Source organism: Haliotis rufescens, unplaced genomic scaffold (assembly GCF_023055435.1).
Source record: "Haliotis rufescens isolate VD_foot unplaced genomic scaffold, xgHalRufe1.0.p SCAF_29, whole genome shotgun sequence".
In the NCBI taxonomy this organism is placed as follows: domain Eukaryota; kingdom Metazoa; phylum Mollusca; class Gastropoda; order Lepetellida; family Haliotidae; genus Haliotis; species Haliotis rufescens.
This window is the reverse complement of record NW_025963990.1, coordinates 3,532,536-3,549,975: the sequence shown is the minus strand read 5'-3', so window position 1 is coordinate 3,549,975 and position 17,440 is coordinate 3,532,536. Positions and strand designations below refer to the sequence as shown.

At 40.5% G+C, this 17,440-nt stretch overlaps 1 protein-coding gene across 2 annotated transcripts in view; it reads right to left on the bottom strand.

Annotated features, from left to right (window-relative positions):
* LOC124144416 overlaps positions 1 to 17,440 on the bottom strand; it is a 68,907-nt gene that overhangs the window by 9,307 nt on the left and 42,160 nt on the right. For both annotated transcript variants that reach the window (XM_046513788.2, XM_046513787.2), the window contains exons 3-8: positions 15,785 to 15,894; positions 13,887 to 14,045; positions 9,783 to 9,894; positions 5,111 to 6,190; positions 2,590 to 2,973; positions 342 to 719 (exon numbers count right to left, since the gene is read on the bottom strand). In XM_046513788.2, the coding sequence (XP_046369744.2) occupies positions 342 to 719; positions 2,590 to 2,973; positions 5,111 to 6,190; positions 9,783 to 9,894; positions 13,887 to 14,045; positions 15,785 to 15,894 (2,223 nt within the window). The remainder of the gene's footprint in view (positions 1 to 341; positions 720 to 2,589; positions 2,974 to 5,110; positions 6,191 to 9,782; positions 9,895 to 13,886; positions 14,046 to 15,784; positions 15,895 to 17,440) is intronic.

Below are 17,440 nucleotides of genomic sequence, written 5' to 3'. Positions count from 1 at the left end.
GACACATCATTATATTTTATGCAAGATTAATTTTTTCTCTCATGTCATTGGGTGAGTGAGTGAGTGAGTGAGTATGGTTTTACGCCGCTTTTAGCAATATTCCAGCAATATCATGGCGGGGGACACCAGAATTGGGCTTCACACATTGTACCCATGTCGGGAATCGAACCTGGGTCTTCGGCGTGACAAGCGAACGCTTTAACCATTAGGCTACCCGACCGCCCCCTCATTTCATTGGGGACTGTATGGCACTTTCAATGAATCGCCTCCCTTCCCCTGGATCCACACCTGCATTGAATTTGTCTACATCTAGTATTCTTCTCATGGACGTATGTTCTCACCAGAAGCTTTTTGACTCTCCGCAACAGCAGCCAACTGTTTCACAGGTTTGCCCTCCTCCTTGATATCAGGCACCATCTTCTCCACGTCTGTTTTCTCATTGGCTTTCTCGGGAAACTTTTCATCGTATGTTTCATTCTTTTTCTGGTGAAAGTTCGGCACCTTGCGGATGACACCCGGTGTCCTGTTAAGATTCTGCTTCATCTGTGCAGTGTGGAAGGACCACAAATGTTTCCGGAGGCCAAACGGATGTGGGAATTTCTCCTTGCAGTACCTGCAGCTGAATCTACGGTTGCCATGGAATTGGGCATGCTTCTTCATACTTGCCTCGGAGGAGAAGCGTTTATTGCAGATTGGACAAGGAATTGGCTTGTTAGGATCTGTGGAGAAATAAATAAACTTTTCAGATGGAATAACAATTTGTATGATAATGTAGATTATATTTTTGCACTCTTTGTTCAGAAATGTCGTACCATACAGTGACATAGGGCTGGGACGATACACCAACTGCGATCTGATACGTATCATTATACCTTGCTCAGGATCCGATACATATCACGGTACTTGCACATGTTCTAATAAGTGACGTGCAAGGCATCTTTATCATAGGCAGGATGGCCAAATATACCTGGCACACTGACGATGTACAATTGGCAGTGTCAAGCATGGCGCAATGTATTAAAATATTTACGTTTTCACTGCTCATTTTCACCAGTACAGAGTGTTTGGTGTAACATTTATAAAAGAAAACATTTAAGGTTAGAATCGATACTTTTTACTTAGTGTGCAATTGTGATCGATACTTGTACTGAGAAGTGAAAAATCGTGATCAACCGATGCATTGGTGTATCGGCCACTACTACAATATAATATGCAGAATTTTCTTATTTGTTTACATTGTTCTGTAAAACAGCAAGTTGCATCATATTAGTTTTAAATATGGTGCCATGGGTGTATTAAGTAGGTATCTATTCTATATAAAGTACCCCATCCTGTGAGATGAAACAGCAATGTATATTTTAATGCCAGTGTTTCCAAGGCCATTGAGTTAAAATAATTTTAAACTCCTTAACTGAAATGGGTCGAAATTATTAATGCCCGTTTTGTTTTATGTGTGATTTTTATTAGAACTGGCATCAGAATTAGCACAATCATGGCCAATACAATTTAATATGCAGCAATGACACAATGCCCATAATGAACACATAGCCTAACCTCTCATTTTATACGACCACCTCCGTGGTCTAGTGGTAGAGCGTCCGCCTGGAGAGCAGAAGGTATGGGGTTTGATCCCCAACCGCGTCCTACTAATAAACATTAAAAGATGGTACTTGTTGTTACCCTGTCTGGCGCTCGGCATTAAGGGGCTAAAACAAGGACTGGTTGGCTCGTGGTCAGTATACTGTGTCTGAGTGGGGTATCCATGTTAAACTGCGGCATGGTATCTCAGTGAGCTAGCACTATAAATCGGCATCAGTCCGGACTAGTACAAGCAGCCACACAAACACACACACGTACATGCAGTCGCTATATAAGTGCAATAATCTTGGACGTGATGTTAAACACCATTTCACCTCACCTCACCTCTCATTTTATACAACGCTTATGGCTAGCATGTTTGTTTGTATGTTTGTTTATTGTTTAACGCCGCACTCAAGCATGCATGAGGGCCTGGGAACCTATTCTGGTCGGTAATATCCCACAGCAAAATAGGGCTTGGACGATACACCAACAGTGCAATCTGATACATATCACGATACATTGTTCACGATACTTATATGTGCTCTTATCTGTGTGTAAGGCATCTTTTTCATAGGCAGGATGGCCAAATACCTGGCACACTGACGATTAACAGTATCAAAATATTTACTTTTTCACAACTTAATTTCACTACCAATTAGTGTTTGGTGGCGCCATTAAAGTAGACATTTAAGGTATGAATCAATATTTTTTACTTAGTGTGCGACTGTGATTGATACTTGTATAGGGAATTAAAATACTGCGATCCACCGATCCATGGGTGTATTGTCTCACCACTACAGCAAAACTTAATGAGTTTATGGACTGTGTATTGAAAGTGTAGCGGGGCGTGGAGTCATCCCACAGGTGACATCCTTACCTTGTCAGCTTGCTGACGGGGTTAACCTCTTTGGTCATGTGGACAAGGCGTCCGACCTGTGATCAGAAGGTCCGTGGTTCGAATCCCATCACGGGACTCGGAAATTTTATGGCCGTTACAAAAGCACTCACCCATGTTGGCGGAGCTGTGGTCTGCTCCACTGACTTGGCTGCTTCCTGAGGCTGATGATGCTAGTGCTGCCACCACCATCTTCTTCTTCATCTTTTTCTTCTTAATGATGTTGACCTTCACTGGCTTCTTAGCAAGCTCTGAAGGTTCCATCCTTACAGGTTTATCTCGCCCAGATTCCATCTGTTTCAGCTGAACGGCCATTTTGGATTCTGAACCTGAGTGCTCCATGCGGACATGTTTCCTGAGTTCTGCGACTGTTGTAAATTTTTCGGCACAGATTCCACAAGCAAAATTCTTGTTGAGATGAAACTGAAGATGTTTCTTCATGTTTGACTCCTTGTTGAAACCTTTTCCACACACCATACAACTCACTTGCTTGGATTCTGTTCCGAAAAAAATAAAAAACACACAACATATTACTTTACAAACCTGACTATTAAAAATTACTGAACATAACGTACATCTATTTCATGCAATACAAAGAGACTGAGTGAACGCACATAGTATTACAGCCACACAACAACGGAACCAGTTTCAAACTCTACAAAATGTCAGAATGAGGCTCTATTCCTCCCTTCACAGGTTCCCCGACTCACCAGTAATGTCCCCGGTGAAGATGCGGGTAAGAATTAGTTTTCAGCATCCCCTGCTTGTCGTAAGAGGCGACTAAAGGGATCGGGAGGTCAGGCTTGCTCACTTGGTTGATGCTTGGCATCGCATCCCCATTGTGTAGATTCATGCTCATAATGTTAAGCACTGGATTGTCTGGTCCAGACTCAATTATTTTCAGACCACTGTCACATAGCTGGTATATTGCTGAGTGTGGCGTCAAACAAACAACAATCTTAAAAAGTGTTAGAAAAATAAAATTTTAAAAGCACAAATAACGTCTATTCTGCTGAGCTTACCATTAAAAATATATTGTGCACAAAATCTATGAAACTGCAAGACCATCAACACAAGCATGACTAACACTGCAGCTCACATAGCTACAATTTCAACTAACATTTCCAAGTAAAAAATAGAAAGAAAAAAAGTTCTAGATTTGGTTTGGTTGGTTTGTTGTTTAACGCCGCACTCAGCAATATTCCAGCTATATGATGGCGGTCTGCAAATAATCGAGTCTGGACCAGACAATCCAGTGATTAATATCATGAGCATCAATCCACACAATTGGGATCGATGACATGCATCAACCAAGTCAGCGAGCCTGACCACCCGATCCTGTTAGTCGCCTTTTACGACAAGCATGGGTTGCTGAAGACCTATTCTACCCCGGAATCTTCACGGGTAAAAAAGTTCTATAAATATTAAACATTAAATAAAAGCCTGTGTTTGAAGAATGACAAAACCGACTAAAAAGACTTGTCTTCTTTGCATACTAGAAAATCCAAAGACAAATATTTGACATTGATACAACATAAAGATGAAAAAGACCTCTGACGAAAATATCCCATGATTTACTTTTGATGTAAGGTGATGTCTAATATCAACAACAACAGTTGTATTACTTGTATATTGTTTAACGTCTCACTACAACGATAAACAAACAAAGAACTGTGTTCTAATTCTAATATCTGTTTTGTGTCATGCAATGTTGGAATGATTTGACAGTGCATCATGCTTGTTCGAGTGAGTGAGTGAGTGAGTTTGGTTTTACGCCGCTATTAGCAATATTCCAGCAATATCACGACGGGGGACATCAGAAATGGGCTTCACACATTGTACCCATGTCGGGAATCGAACCCGGGTCTTCGGCAAGACGAGCGAACGCTTTAACCACTAGGCTACCCGACCGCCCCTCATGCTTGTTCGAATGGTGACTGTGCATATCATTTGTTTGTTTTTAACGCCACACTCACAATATTCTAGCTTGATATGGTGGTGGCTAGACTAACATTTAGTCTCTGAAATCTTATATTACACAATATCCTTCTTGACTCTAAAAATAAAAAAAAGTCCCTATGCTGATGTCAGAATAGAGCTAGCTTGAGCTGGCTAGACTTGCTTTTGTATGCATTTCTAGATTATGTTTTTTTCATAAAATAAATATATTCTATGGTCATGGTGCAAGACTAGATGGTGGCCTGTGGCCTGTAATTCAATCTGACAGTACACTGATAGGTATAATGAGCAACAATCTATGGGGTATGATAACACAATCAAGCCTGACCACCTGATCTATTGTACGATAAGCATGGGTTACTGGGGATCAACTTTAACCCTGGAATCCCCAAAGGTTACATAATCTCAACAAATCCTGAACTACAGAAAACACGATTATATTTTCAGTGGTATTAAGTTTGTTAGTTACTCAGCAGCAATATGACGTCCTGTAGCAAATCAAGTTTGAGCCAGACAATCCAGTGATTGATATTATGAACAAACGATCCACACCATCATGGTACAAAGACATGCTATCATGATTCCGAGCTTGACCACCCGATCCATTTAGTAGCTTCTTACGACTAGCTATTCTAACCTACCCCGGTAAGTTTTAGTGTACAAAGAACTACTGACCAAGGTGAGTCTCCTGATGTCTTGCAAGGTTGTTCTTGCCACTGAACTTCATACTGCACTTCTCACACGATAATTTCTTGGCCACTTTCTCCTGAGACGGATGGTTTTGGGTGTGTTTCTTCAGACCATCAAGGTCATCATAGAGTTCGGCACACAGGTAGCATCTGTATACACCGGGCATAGTTGTCGTCTCCTTACTATCCTCCGTCTCCTCTGCAGCTTTATCTTGGTCCTTCTCAACATCCGAACTTTTCTGTTTTTTATTTGCCTCTTTAGAAAACCACCTTGCATTGCCTTTACAGCTTCTGACTGCAGATTCTTGCAGCACGACATTAATGAGGCAGTTTGTGATATCACTGAGTGGTAGGTACTTTGCATTGATATGACTACGGAGGAAATGGCGCTTTAAACTGAACGCATGGTTATAGGGAGCGTGACAAATATCACAAGAAAACATCTTTTTCCCCAGTTTATTTTCGGCATGATGTTCAGGTCTGACCTCAAACTGGAATATCTTGCCCGATTCATATTCACTATGAAGAACCATTCCCGCCATTGCAAGATCAGGTGGACCATCAGCCTTGACCTTACTCTGACCCTTGACCTTGGGACTTGTTGACATATTTTTCAGTTTAGGGATGGGCAGTTTTTTAGGTGAAGGTGAAATGTCTGATTTTGAGACACCATTTTTTGCATCTTGCATCGCGATAAGGTCTTTAACCTTCAATGCTTTCTTTGGAGTTACTTTCTTGGAATTAATTCCTGGAGAAGCGACAGCAGACGGCACAATAATGAGATCCTTAATTGGTGTACTGCTTGCTGTCTGCGCTTTCTTGGTAGGCGTGGTCGGTTTCTTGAGGCTACCCTTGAGCATGTTGACATCAATGCTTCCTGTGGATTTCGACTTGCTTAGCTTGGGTGGTTTCTTCTTCTCATCAACCATTGCAGAAGTGTCCTTTGCTTTCTTCAGCTTGGTGTCTGCAGTCATGATCTCATACAACAATGGCGTCCCCATATCATCGCCTGGGGTTGACTCGGAGACAGAGGAAGACTTCTTCTTCCTTTTATTTGGTGCTGTGACTGGAAGTAGACAGGATCATATCATGAAACTAGCGTGACCTCTCAAACAAATCTCAGTCCAGGTTTATTGTGCTACAGAACTTAAGTGTGACCAACTGGAATGTCAGCAGTTATTCACCATTGCCCATTTTGTTTGTTTGATGTTTAACACCGCATTCAACAATATTCCAGCTATATGACGGCGGTCTGTAAATAATCGTGTGGACCAGACACTCCTGTGATTGCATCATGTCCATTAATTTACGTAATTGGGATACAATGACAAGCATCAACTGAGTCAGCAAGCCTGACCACCTGATCACGTTTGTCGCCTCTTACGACAAGCATGGGTTGCAGAAAAACAATTCTAATCGGGATCTTCATGGGTTACCATTGCCTGTTCTGTGCAGAACCCATCCTTGATTATCAAGTCTACTGTATCTCTATTCTGTGGGTGTAATATCAATACGGTGACTGTTGCAACTCTGAATGATTAGACATTAATAGTTGTACAATATTTTATTTAATGCGCCCCTCATAGTTTATTCTCCCTGCAGTGTTTTATTGTACGCTAAACAATGATCACAAGTCGATTACTCCTTATATAACATATCAACATTTTGTGCAGCATTTAGTCGTATTTAAATAATGATGACTCCCTGCATATAGTCCATTTTATGTACAGGGGGGTTAAGTTTGGCATTCTCAAAATTTCACGTCGATTATCTGCACATTTTCTCCCAATACCAATTATCTTATCTCTCCCAATATTGGGTGCGATTGTTCGGCCATTGCAGTCATCTGTGTTGTTCAAATGCACCTATGGGGAACAACTCACACTGGACACTTCCCTCTAAAGAATAACGTCGTCCAATACACAACGTCATCAAGTTGCGAACACATGTTCGAATCTCCAGACATGACGTCATGATAGAACAATATTGTATCATGAAATAAACAACGCCTTGTTCTTTATTATACTTTGTGATTTATCGCGTAGCTATCTTATATAAGTGAATAATTTTCCCATATATATCATGTTCAACTGTAAATAGCTACAGTAAACAACAACAAACTCAAAGAGACCAATAATTTTAGTTTGCTATAATCGTAGTTCATAATAAGCATTTAGACTAAAGTATACGGCAAATGTCCCTGACCAAAAAACCCGTTCATTATATCCATCAGTTCGTTCAAAGCGTGTTCATCATAATGGGCCAGATAGACCAATGGCTGAAAGCATGGGCATGACAACACAATCACCCTTGTCACTTTCGAATCACCTCATCTTAGGGGGGCATGGGTGGCCCAGTCGGCTAAGGCACGGGTGGCTAAGGCTAAGGCGCTGCAATTCGCTGTGCAGAGTAGCATCGCCGAATACCTATGGTTATGGGTTCGAATCCCGGTTCGCCCCGATTATGTTTCTAAGTTTGTCAGCACCATACCCGTGTTCGTGGGTTTCACCGAAGTGGTAAACATCTGAGACCTGCATCACTTCGGGCTTTCCTCCCACATTAAGCTGACACGCCGCGATATAACTGGAATACTGTTAAAAGCGGCGTTAAACACAACTCACTCACACAATCATCCTTCTCGGACAGGTCTTACAACAAGAGTTACTGAGGACAGTGGGTGCAGCAAAGCCCAGATAATAAACCACCAATTACCCGGTACTTATTGATTGTTTCCAAACAAATAGAGCTCCAGGTAATTTTTCAGCATCTGGAGTACGTACTCATTATTTCAAGATATGAGTACTAGCAAAACTAAAGAGTACACTTAGAGTGCTGTATGGGATTTAATGGATTAATCTTTTATCTAATTTTGGACAGGCACCACAGCATTAATACTCTCATGTAAACAGGTCAATAAACAATAAATAATACCTTTTTCATTACACACTTACGACTATTGTGCAACCAACCCTAAAAAATTAAGGAACTTTTTTACATCGTATTCCTTCTCCCAAGTAAGGTAAACAAACAAGTGAACAACTTTGTCAATGCAAATCTTAAATTTCAGATAAAACAAGACATGATGATTTACCGTTTGAATTGTATTTCCAGTACTACTAGGCATTGTTTTATATGCAGAGATTAAGATTACCATGTTTTTTTATCATACACTAAGCCTGAAACAGCAATCAGCTGTACACAAGTTTTCTCACAATCTTTTGATTGAATTCTGATGCAATGGTCGGAACAATTGTATGTGAAACTATTATTTTATCAGTAATAATATGTTCCAGTATCGTGGTATTTTAGTTGCACTTTTACGATACATATTTAAACTAGTTCTAACCATACATGTATCACTTCTTTTTGCACAGCTCATCGCTGTAGCCGGATATTTTTTACATATTGAACAATATAAGCAGTTACCATCGAAGCTCCCACACTCGCAAAAACTCTATGTTGACATGTAACAATCAAACTACAACAAATCTGCATTTTTGATATATGTATCCACCCCCTGTCAAGTAAAGTTCGCTTCAAGGCATCATACTGGTTATCAGAATATATTTTTGGGGAATTATGTCTATAAATGAATGTTAGACCGTACATGTATACAGCGATGCGTATCTCATACGTTTTCTAAATTATCCCCCAACGTATCGTGCATATTGTCTTCCGTATATACACTGATACAGCCTTATCATGAGCCCTGTGACCTATTTATAAAATCCAATAGTACATCATAACTCTACGTAAATACCTACTGTAGCCTTCTCAACATGCAGAGCTTTATTTACTCCTCGAATGCAGGCGACACATGCATGAACAATAGTCTACCGTTGTAAATATTGCATAAACAAGGCGCTACATTTCGCACATTGTTAATGACACATGTATATCTCTGTTGTAAGTTCATGCGACATCTAACACACTAGGGGCAGCACACAAACAGACACAAATTAGAAGTCACATAAAGCAGAATTATTCAAAAAGTTTCATCATTGGTGAAAAATACAAGTAAAAATATATTGATACCCAAAGAAAACTTTCAATACCCAAAGGGACTGATAACTCAAAGGCCTACAATGTAATCTGGAGTCCCGGGCAGAGTGTTGAAGGACATTTGATCTTCTGCAGGATGGGCAAGTGCATACTGACTCTAAATCTCCTGGGCCCACTTGCACAAGCGATCTTAGCGCTAAGACTATTGTAAGCCTATGTTAAAGTATGAGAGCTACGATCATCTTAGAGCTAAGATCACTTTGTGCAAGTGGGCCCAGTCAGGATTTTACCTGATGCACAATACTGCCTCTTATGCACATTTGTAACTTGTGAATGGACACAAATAATTTACATTGTGAGGGGGACAAAAAAGACATTTGGCTTATTGGACCAAATAGAACAAATCCTAATTGTCGATTGAATTCTATATAAAATTGAAATTTATTTTTCAGTAACAATATACTCAAAGCTCAGTGTGTTAGTGGTTGATTTTTTTTCAATCTAACCTTGAAATCTAAATAAAAGTAAAATTCTCGGAAATCAAGAAAACATCCCTATGTTCATGCCTATAACACACACTCCAGAATTACAACTGTGAGTTAGTCCCCTGGGCTCAGGAATCCCCCCACTGATGTCAGAACGTCAAGGTCACCAACCTGTCTCCTTCTCCTCCACGGCGTCGACACTTTTCCTCTTCTTCTTTTTCTTCTTCTGCATTTGGTAGCTGAGTGAGAACCATGTCAGCAGTTCCTCCCCGGCTGGGATGTCCTGGAACACAGAGTGAGTGAGTGAGTGAGTGAGTGAGTGAGTGAGTGAGTGAGTGAGTGAGTGGGTGGGTGGGTGGGTGAGGTGGGTGAGGTGAGGTGAGGTGAGGTGAGGTGAAATGGGGTTTAACATCATGTCCAAGATTATTGCACTTATATAACGATGTGCATGCGCGTGTGTGGCTGCTTGTACTAGTCTGGACTGATGCCGATTTATAGTGCTAGCTCACTGACATACCATGCCGCAGTTTAACATGAATACCCCACTCAGACACAGTATACTGACTCCGAGCCGACCAGTCCTTGTTTTAGCCCCTTAATGCTGAGCGCCAGACAGGGTAATAACAAGTACCATCTTTTAACGTCTTTTGGTATGAGCGAGCTGGGTTTAGTGCCCATTCAGACAGTTAAACCATAACAGTGTTCAAAATTAACGGTGTCCTGGGGTCGGTGATGTTTGCTGCAATAGTATTAAAACCTATATTTTAACTTTTAACATTAGGGTTATGACAAAGACCCCTAGACTTTCATGACTAATTTCGAGCTCTGCATAGCATGAAAGCCTACTCTGTGTGCATAGCACCAAGTAATGCAGTCTAATCACTTTAGCGAAGGCCGCAAACAGGGTAAGGTGACAAAGGCTTCTTGAACCACAATCAGCAGATCCTGGCATGACCAAGGTAAACAACTTTGCAAAAAGAACTGTGGCACTGTAGACTCCTGGGCTACTTGTGTTTCTAATGGAATGAGATGGGTTAACATGGCCTTGTCAATGGAATGAGATGGGTTAACATTGTTGTCAATAGTATGAGATGGGTTAACATGGCCTTGTCAATGGAATAAGATGGGTTAACATGGCCTTGTCAATGGAATGAGATGGGTTAACATGGCGTTGTCAATGGAGTGAGATGGCTAACATGGCCTTGTCAATGGAATGAGATGGGTTAACACTGCATTGTCAATGGAATGAGATGGGTTAACATGGCCTTGTCAATGGAATGAGATGGGTTAACATGGCATTGTCAATGGAATGAGATGGGTTAACACTGTTGTCAATAGTGTGAGATTGGTTAACATGGCCTTGTCAATGGAATGAGATGGGTTAACATGGACTTGTCAATGGAATGAGATGGGTTAACACAGTTGTCAATGGAATGAGAAGGGTTAACATGGCCTTGTCAATGGAATGAGATGGGTTAACACTGCATTGTCAATGGAATGAGATGGGTTAACATGGCCTTGTCAATGGAGTGAGATGGGTTAACATGGCCTTGTCAATGGAATGACATGGGTTAACATGGCCTTGTCAATGGAATGATATGGGTTAACATGGCCTTGTCAATGGAATGAGAAGGGTTAACATGGCCTTGTCAATGGAATGAGATGGGTTAACACAGTTGTCAATGGAATGAGATTGGTTAACATGGCCTTGTCAATGGAATGAGATGGGTTAACATGGCCTTGTCAATGGAATGAGATGGGTTAACATGGCCTTGTCAATGGAATGAGAAGGGTTAACATGGCTTTGTCAATGAAATGAGATGGGTTAACATGGCATTGTCAATGGAATGAGATGGGTTAACACAGTCGTCAATGGAATGAGATTGGTTAGCATGGCCTTGTCAATGGAATGAGATGGGTTAACATGGCCTTGTCAATGGAATGAGATGGGTTAACATGGCCTTGTCAATGGAATGAGATGGGTTAACATGGCCTTGTCAATGGAATGAGATGGGTTAACATGGCCATGTCAATGGAATGAGATGGGTAAACATTGTTGTCAATAGTGTGAGAGGGGTTAACATTGCCTTGTCAATGGAATGAGATGGGTTAACATGGCCTTGTCAATGGAATGAGATGGGTTAACATGGCCTTATCAATGGAATGAGATGGGTTAACATGGCCTTGTCAATGGAATGAGATGGGTTAACATGGCGTTGTCAATGGAATGAGATGGGTTAACATGGCCTTGTCAATGGAATGAGATGGGTTAACATTGTTGTCAATAGTGTGAGATGGGTTAACATGGCCTTGTCAATGGAATGAGATGGGTTAACATGGCCTTGTCAATGGAATGAGATGGGTTAACATGGCCTTATCAATGGAATGAGATGGGTTAACATGGCCTTGTCAATGGAATGAGATGGGTTAACATGGCGTTGTCAATGGAATGAGATGGGTTAACATGGCCTTGTCAATGGAATGAGATGGGTTAACATGGCCTTGTCAATGGAATGAGATGGGTTAACATGGCCTTGTCAACAGAAAGACATGAGTTAACACTGCATTGTCAATGGAATGAGATGGGTTAACACTGCATTGTCAATGGAATGAGATGGGTTAACATGGCCATGTCAATGGAATGAGATGGGTAAACATTGTTGTCAATAGTGTGAGAGGTGTTAACATGGCCTTGTCAATGGAATGAGATGGGTTAACACTGCATTGTCAATGGAATGAGATGGGTTAACATGGCCTTGTCAATGGAGTGAGATGGGTTAACATGGCCTTGTCAATGGAATGACATGGGTTAACATGGCCTTGTCAATGGAATGAGATGGGTTAACATGGCTTTGTCAATGGAATGATATGGGTTAACATGGCCTTGTCAATGGAATGAGAAGGGTTAACATGGCCTTGTCAATGGAATGAGATGGGTTAACATGGCTTTGTCAATGGAATGAGATGAGTTAACATGGCATTGTCAATGGAATGAGATGGGTTAACACAGTTGTCAATGGAATGAGATTGGTTAACATGGCCTTGTCAATGGAATGAGATGGGTTAACATGGCCTTGTCAATGGAATGAGATGGGTTAACATGGCCTTGTCAATGGAATGAGATGGGTTAACATGGCCTTGTCAATGGAATGAGAAGGGTTAACATGGCTTTGTCAATGAAATGAGATGGGTTAACATGGCATTGTCAATGGAATGAGATGGGTTAACACAGTCGTCAATGGAATGAGATTGGTTAGCATGGCCTTGTCAATGGAATGAGATGGGTTAACATGGCATTGTCAATGGAATGAGATGGGTTAACATGGCCTTGTCAATGGAATGAGATGGGTTAACATGGCCTTGTCAATGGAATGAGATGGGTTAACATGGCCATGTCAATGGAATGAGATGGGTAAACATTGTTGTCAATAGTGTGAGAGGGGTTAACATTGCCTTGTCAATGGAATGAGATGGGTTAACATGGCCTTGTCAATGGAATGAGATGGGTTAACATGGCCTTATCAATGGAATGAGATGGGTTAACATGGCCTTGTCAATGGAATGAGATGGGTTAACATGGCGTTGTCAATGGAATGAGATGGGTTAACATGGCCATGTCAATGGAATGAGATGGGTTAACATTGTTGTCAATAGTGTGAGATGGGTTAACATGGCCTTGTCAATGGAATGAGATGGGTTAACATGGCCTTGTCAATGGAATGAGATGGGTTAACATGGCCTTATCAATGGAATGAGATGGGTTAACATGGCCTTGTCAATGGAATGAGATGGGTTAACATGGCGTTGTCAATGGAATGAGATGGGTTAACATGGCCTTGTCAATGGAATGAGTAGGGTTAACATGGCCTTGTCAACAGAAAGACATGAGTTAACACTGCATTGTCAATGGAATGAGATGGGTTAACACTGCATTGTCAATGGAATGGGATGTGTTAACACTGCGTTGGCAATATTTCACAGTGAGAAAACTTGTACAAAATACATTCTCCAATTCCAGGTTAACATAATAGCCAAATTTTCTCTCAGAAAGACAATATTCTTAATTCTAAACTGCCATTAGCACAGGCAGAATTCTCAACAGTTTCAAATTGAAAGCTGCCCCTTTCCAGCCAGACTACAACAGAGTGCAGTTGTTTACTGCCCTTGTGTCAGCTTGATATGGGAGGATACCCTGAAGTGTTGCAGGTATTAAACATTAACCCCTTTGGTGACACCCATGTTCTTCCAAACGACAACAGAAGATTAAGGCCTTACCCTGATAGCCTTGTAGAATATTTCACTGCCAATCTGCACAGACACAATGTTCTGCTCCTCGAAGTAGCGAGCGCAGTTGACATATCTCATCCAGTTTCCCGTCTCCGGCTTTGTGGCGTTTATGATGTGCATCAGCTCATTCGTGTTCGAGTCGTACACCTGACGGCAGAAATATACATATCTCTTATTTTCTTCACACTGCAAACATCAGCGATACTGTCATCCTATTTGTTAAAGACTGCAGTACAACCTTCCAACATATGCTCTCAATGGTAGTATAGGTCTTCAACAACCCATGCCAGCCGTAAAAGGCGAGTCTATGCTTGTCATAAGAGGCAACAAACGGGATCGGGTGGTCAGGCTCGCTGACTTGGTTGATGCATGTCATTGTATCCCAATTGTCTAGATCGATGCTCATGATGTCAATCACTGTATGGTGTGGTCCAGACTTGATTATTTACAGACCGCCGTCATGCAGCTGGAATATTGCTGAGTATGACGTTAAACAACAAAAAAAAAAAAAAAAAATGATGTCCTACAGTGGTGACATCATAGGGAATGTCACTTGTCCTTCCTGAAGTTTACTGGTCTCAGTTTAGTGGACATAAGTTAATTTCAAACCCTGATTATATGAGCATATTATTAAACAAGAGCTCCCTTCCATAATAAGCTCAGTTAGATTGTTTAATTGTCTGCAAATCGAGGTAAAAAATGAGGTTATTATGTAATAATTATTACCATACAGAAGGTAAAGTGAGGTGAAATGGGGTTTAATGTCGCATTCAAGATAGTTGCACTTATGAAGTGGCTGCTTGTACTAGTAGGCTATAGTCCGGACTGATGCCTGTTTTATTGTGCTAGCCCACTGAGATACCATGCCGCAGTTTAACATGGATGCCCTACTCAGACACAGAATACAGACTCCGAGCCAACCAGTCCTTGTTCTAGCTCCTTAATGCTGAGTGCCAGGCAGGGTAACAACAAGTACCATCTTTGAACGTCTTTTGGTATGGCGTGGCTGAAGATCAAAGCCCGACCTTCCGCTCTCCGCGCGGACGCTCTACCACCTGACCACGGAGGCGTGTGTCTAATGTCAGATAGGTTAACACACAATCAAGTCTGATCTTGACAAGCACAAGCACATGACAGTGTGTGACATACAGCTAAATACATACACACACAATCTTACACCTTAGCATTTTACAACTTTGAGTAAGTGGGTAGGGTTCTTAATGCCACTTGGAACAGTATTCCAGATATATCACGGCGTGTCTGTTTAAAGCTTGACGAAAGCTGGTGTCTGGTGTACCCAAGGGATGCAGCTCTGCACAATGAATTGTGGCGCCTTAGACGACTCGGACACTCGTGCCCCTTCACAATCTTGACCATAACGTCAACTTGCATCATATACCGTATTCGATGTATTAAGCGCCAATTCTAATAAGCGCCCACGGCAATATTTGCTAATATATTGGCTAGTGAACAATCCCAATTAGCACCCCTTCCGATTGATCAATGTACACAAGACTTATTTATTTGTGTATAATACGCACTCGTATGTTATATGCACCCTTAATTATGGGCCATTAAATTCTGGAAATTAGATCTGTCGTATATAAACATTTCAGGCTGTCAGCAGAAACCACAAAATTTACGATCTTTTAACTCTGTTTTTTTCACCAAAATAATATTCTAATAACAGCCCCCTATTTCTAATTTTGAGAGCACCCTGGGTGCTTATTACATCGAATACGGTACACATATATATATATATATATATATATATATATATATATATTCATTCATATTTGACCTTAAGTTCAGAAAGCATAGGAAATCCAAGCAAAAATACAAAATATTTTCAAAAAAGTTTCAGCATTGGATCAGACGAGACCTACCTCCCAGGCATAGCGATAATCCACTTTATTGTCGCATCCTTCCAGGATTACCTCCCCTGCATAGGGACCATACACCTGGCCCTCGAGGACACGGTTCAGGCAAAACACACCTGCAGAGTAAACACTTTAGTGTGAGAGGTTGAATGGGATGTTCACATCCTTTCAGAGACTGCCTTAAAATTCAGCGGGTGACTGACTGACAATTTGATATAGTCTGGGGAGGGGGATCAGGGAATTTTTTGAAAGAAAAATAATTCCCCAGAAAATGCTTGAAAACAATTATTATGCTTCAAACTGTTTAAAGAATGAATTGTCTGCCTCATAAAATACCATGTGGCAGCATTTTTAATAAAATATACATTAATGCTGACTAAATTCAAGTCTTCACAAATCTTTTACTTGATTTTTATGACAAAGAAGTTAAAAATAATAATTAAAATGAAAAAAAGAAGGATTTCCTCTTAAACAGTCACAAAAGAATAAGAGTAGGGGTGACGAGTTGTGGGAATGAGATGATAATCAGTTTGGTTATATGCAAGAAAACCAAAAGTGACACTTTAGTGACACCCACAAGCAGTCAAGCACAGAGGTGTATAAACATAATATCCCGCTGGCTCTTGAAACTGCCAGTCCTGTTGGACTGGTACTCTAAAAATTACCAGTTCCCCCTAACATTTGTCAGTCCCAACTTTCAACATGTTCAATAAATAATAAAAACATATGAAAATTACCTGGTTATAATTCTTTCAACATCATGTTCAATGCAATGATGTCATGTCTGCAGTAACTGAGTTAGATCTACACATTATTCACACAAAGTTCAGTCACAATTTTCTCATCTTTTGTTTTGATATTTCAAGATGAAGTCACTACGAATATATTTTTAACCTTGAAGCAAAGAAAATGTCATTTCCTTAAACTAAAAATCAACAAGATGAAACTCTGATGGTAACAGACAAGCTGACTTTGTTCGAAAAATATACTTATATGAATATCAAAGATTTATAAGGTACTTTATTTGCCGGTCCACAGGGACTGGCAGTCACATGAATTAACAGTCTAAGCCTAATTTTACCGGTAAAAAACTGGCAAATACTGGTAAACGGGAACACTGAATATGATTCTCATAATATGTCAAATGTATATATAAACTGAATGACATATCTGCTTCACTCCCCATAGTGTTAGAAATAACAAAGTCCATAAAAGTCGTAGGTGCACTACTTCAAATATCACTTCACACACACCAGCGTATTGTATACGTCACCTGCACAGCATTAATGATGTCATTTGAATCTTATTTTGACGTCAGGTCGGAATCACATCACACTGAGACTAGTGACATTATTCAACAATTTTGGTTTTCAAAGATGGTGGTTGTGGTTAGTGCATTTTTCTGACAAAAATCTCAAAAGGATTACGAAATAATGAGTAATAAAGAAATCATTCCACTCGCATGTGTGTCTCGCTGATTTTACTAAACTCGTGTAATAATTCATATATTACCCTCCCTGTTGCTCGGGAAATACAAGAATTCTGACACTCATTTCGTAAAATCAATATGATACACATGCTCGCAAATAATATTCTCTTAATCCTTATCAAAGGTTGACTTGAATCTTTTGGGCAAATCCCTAAATGAATTGTGGTGCCATA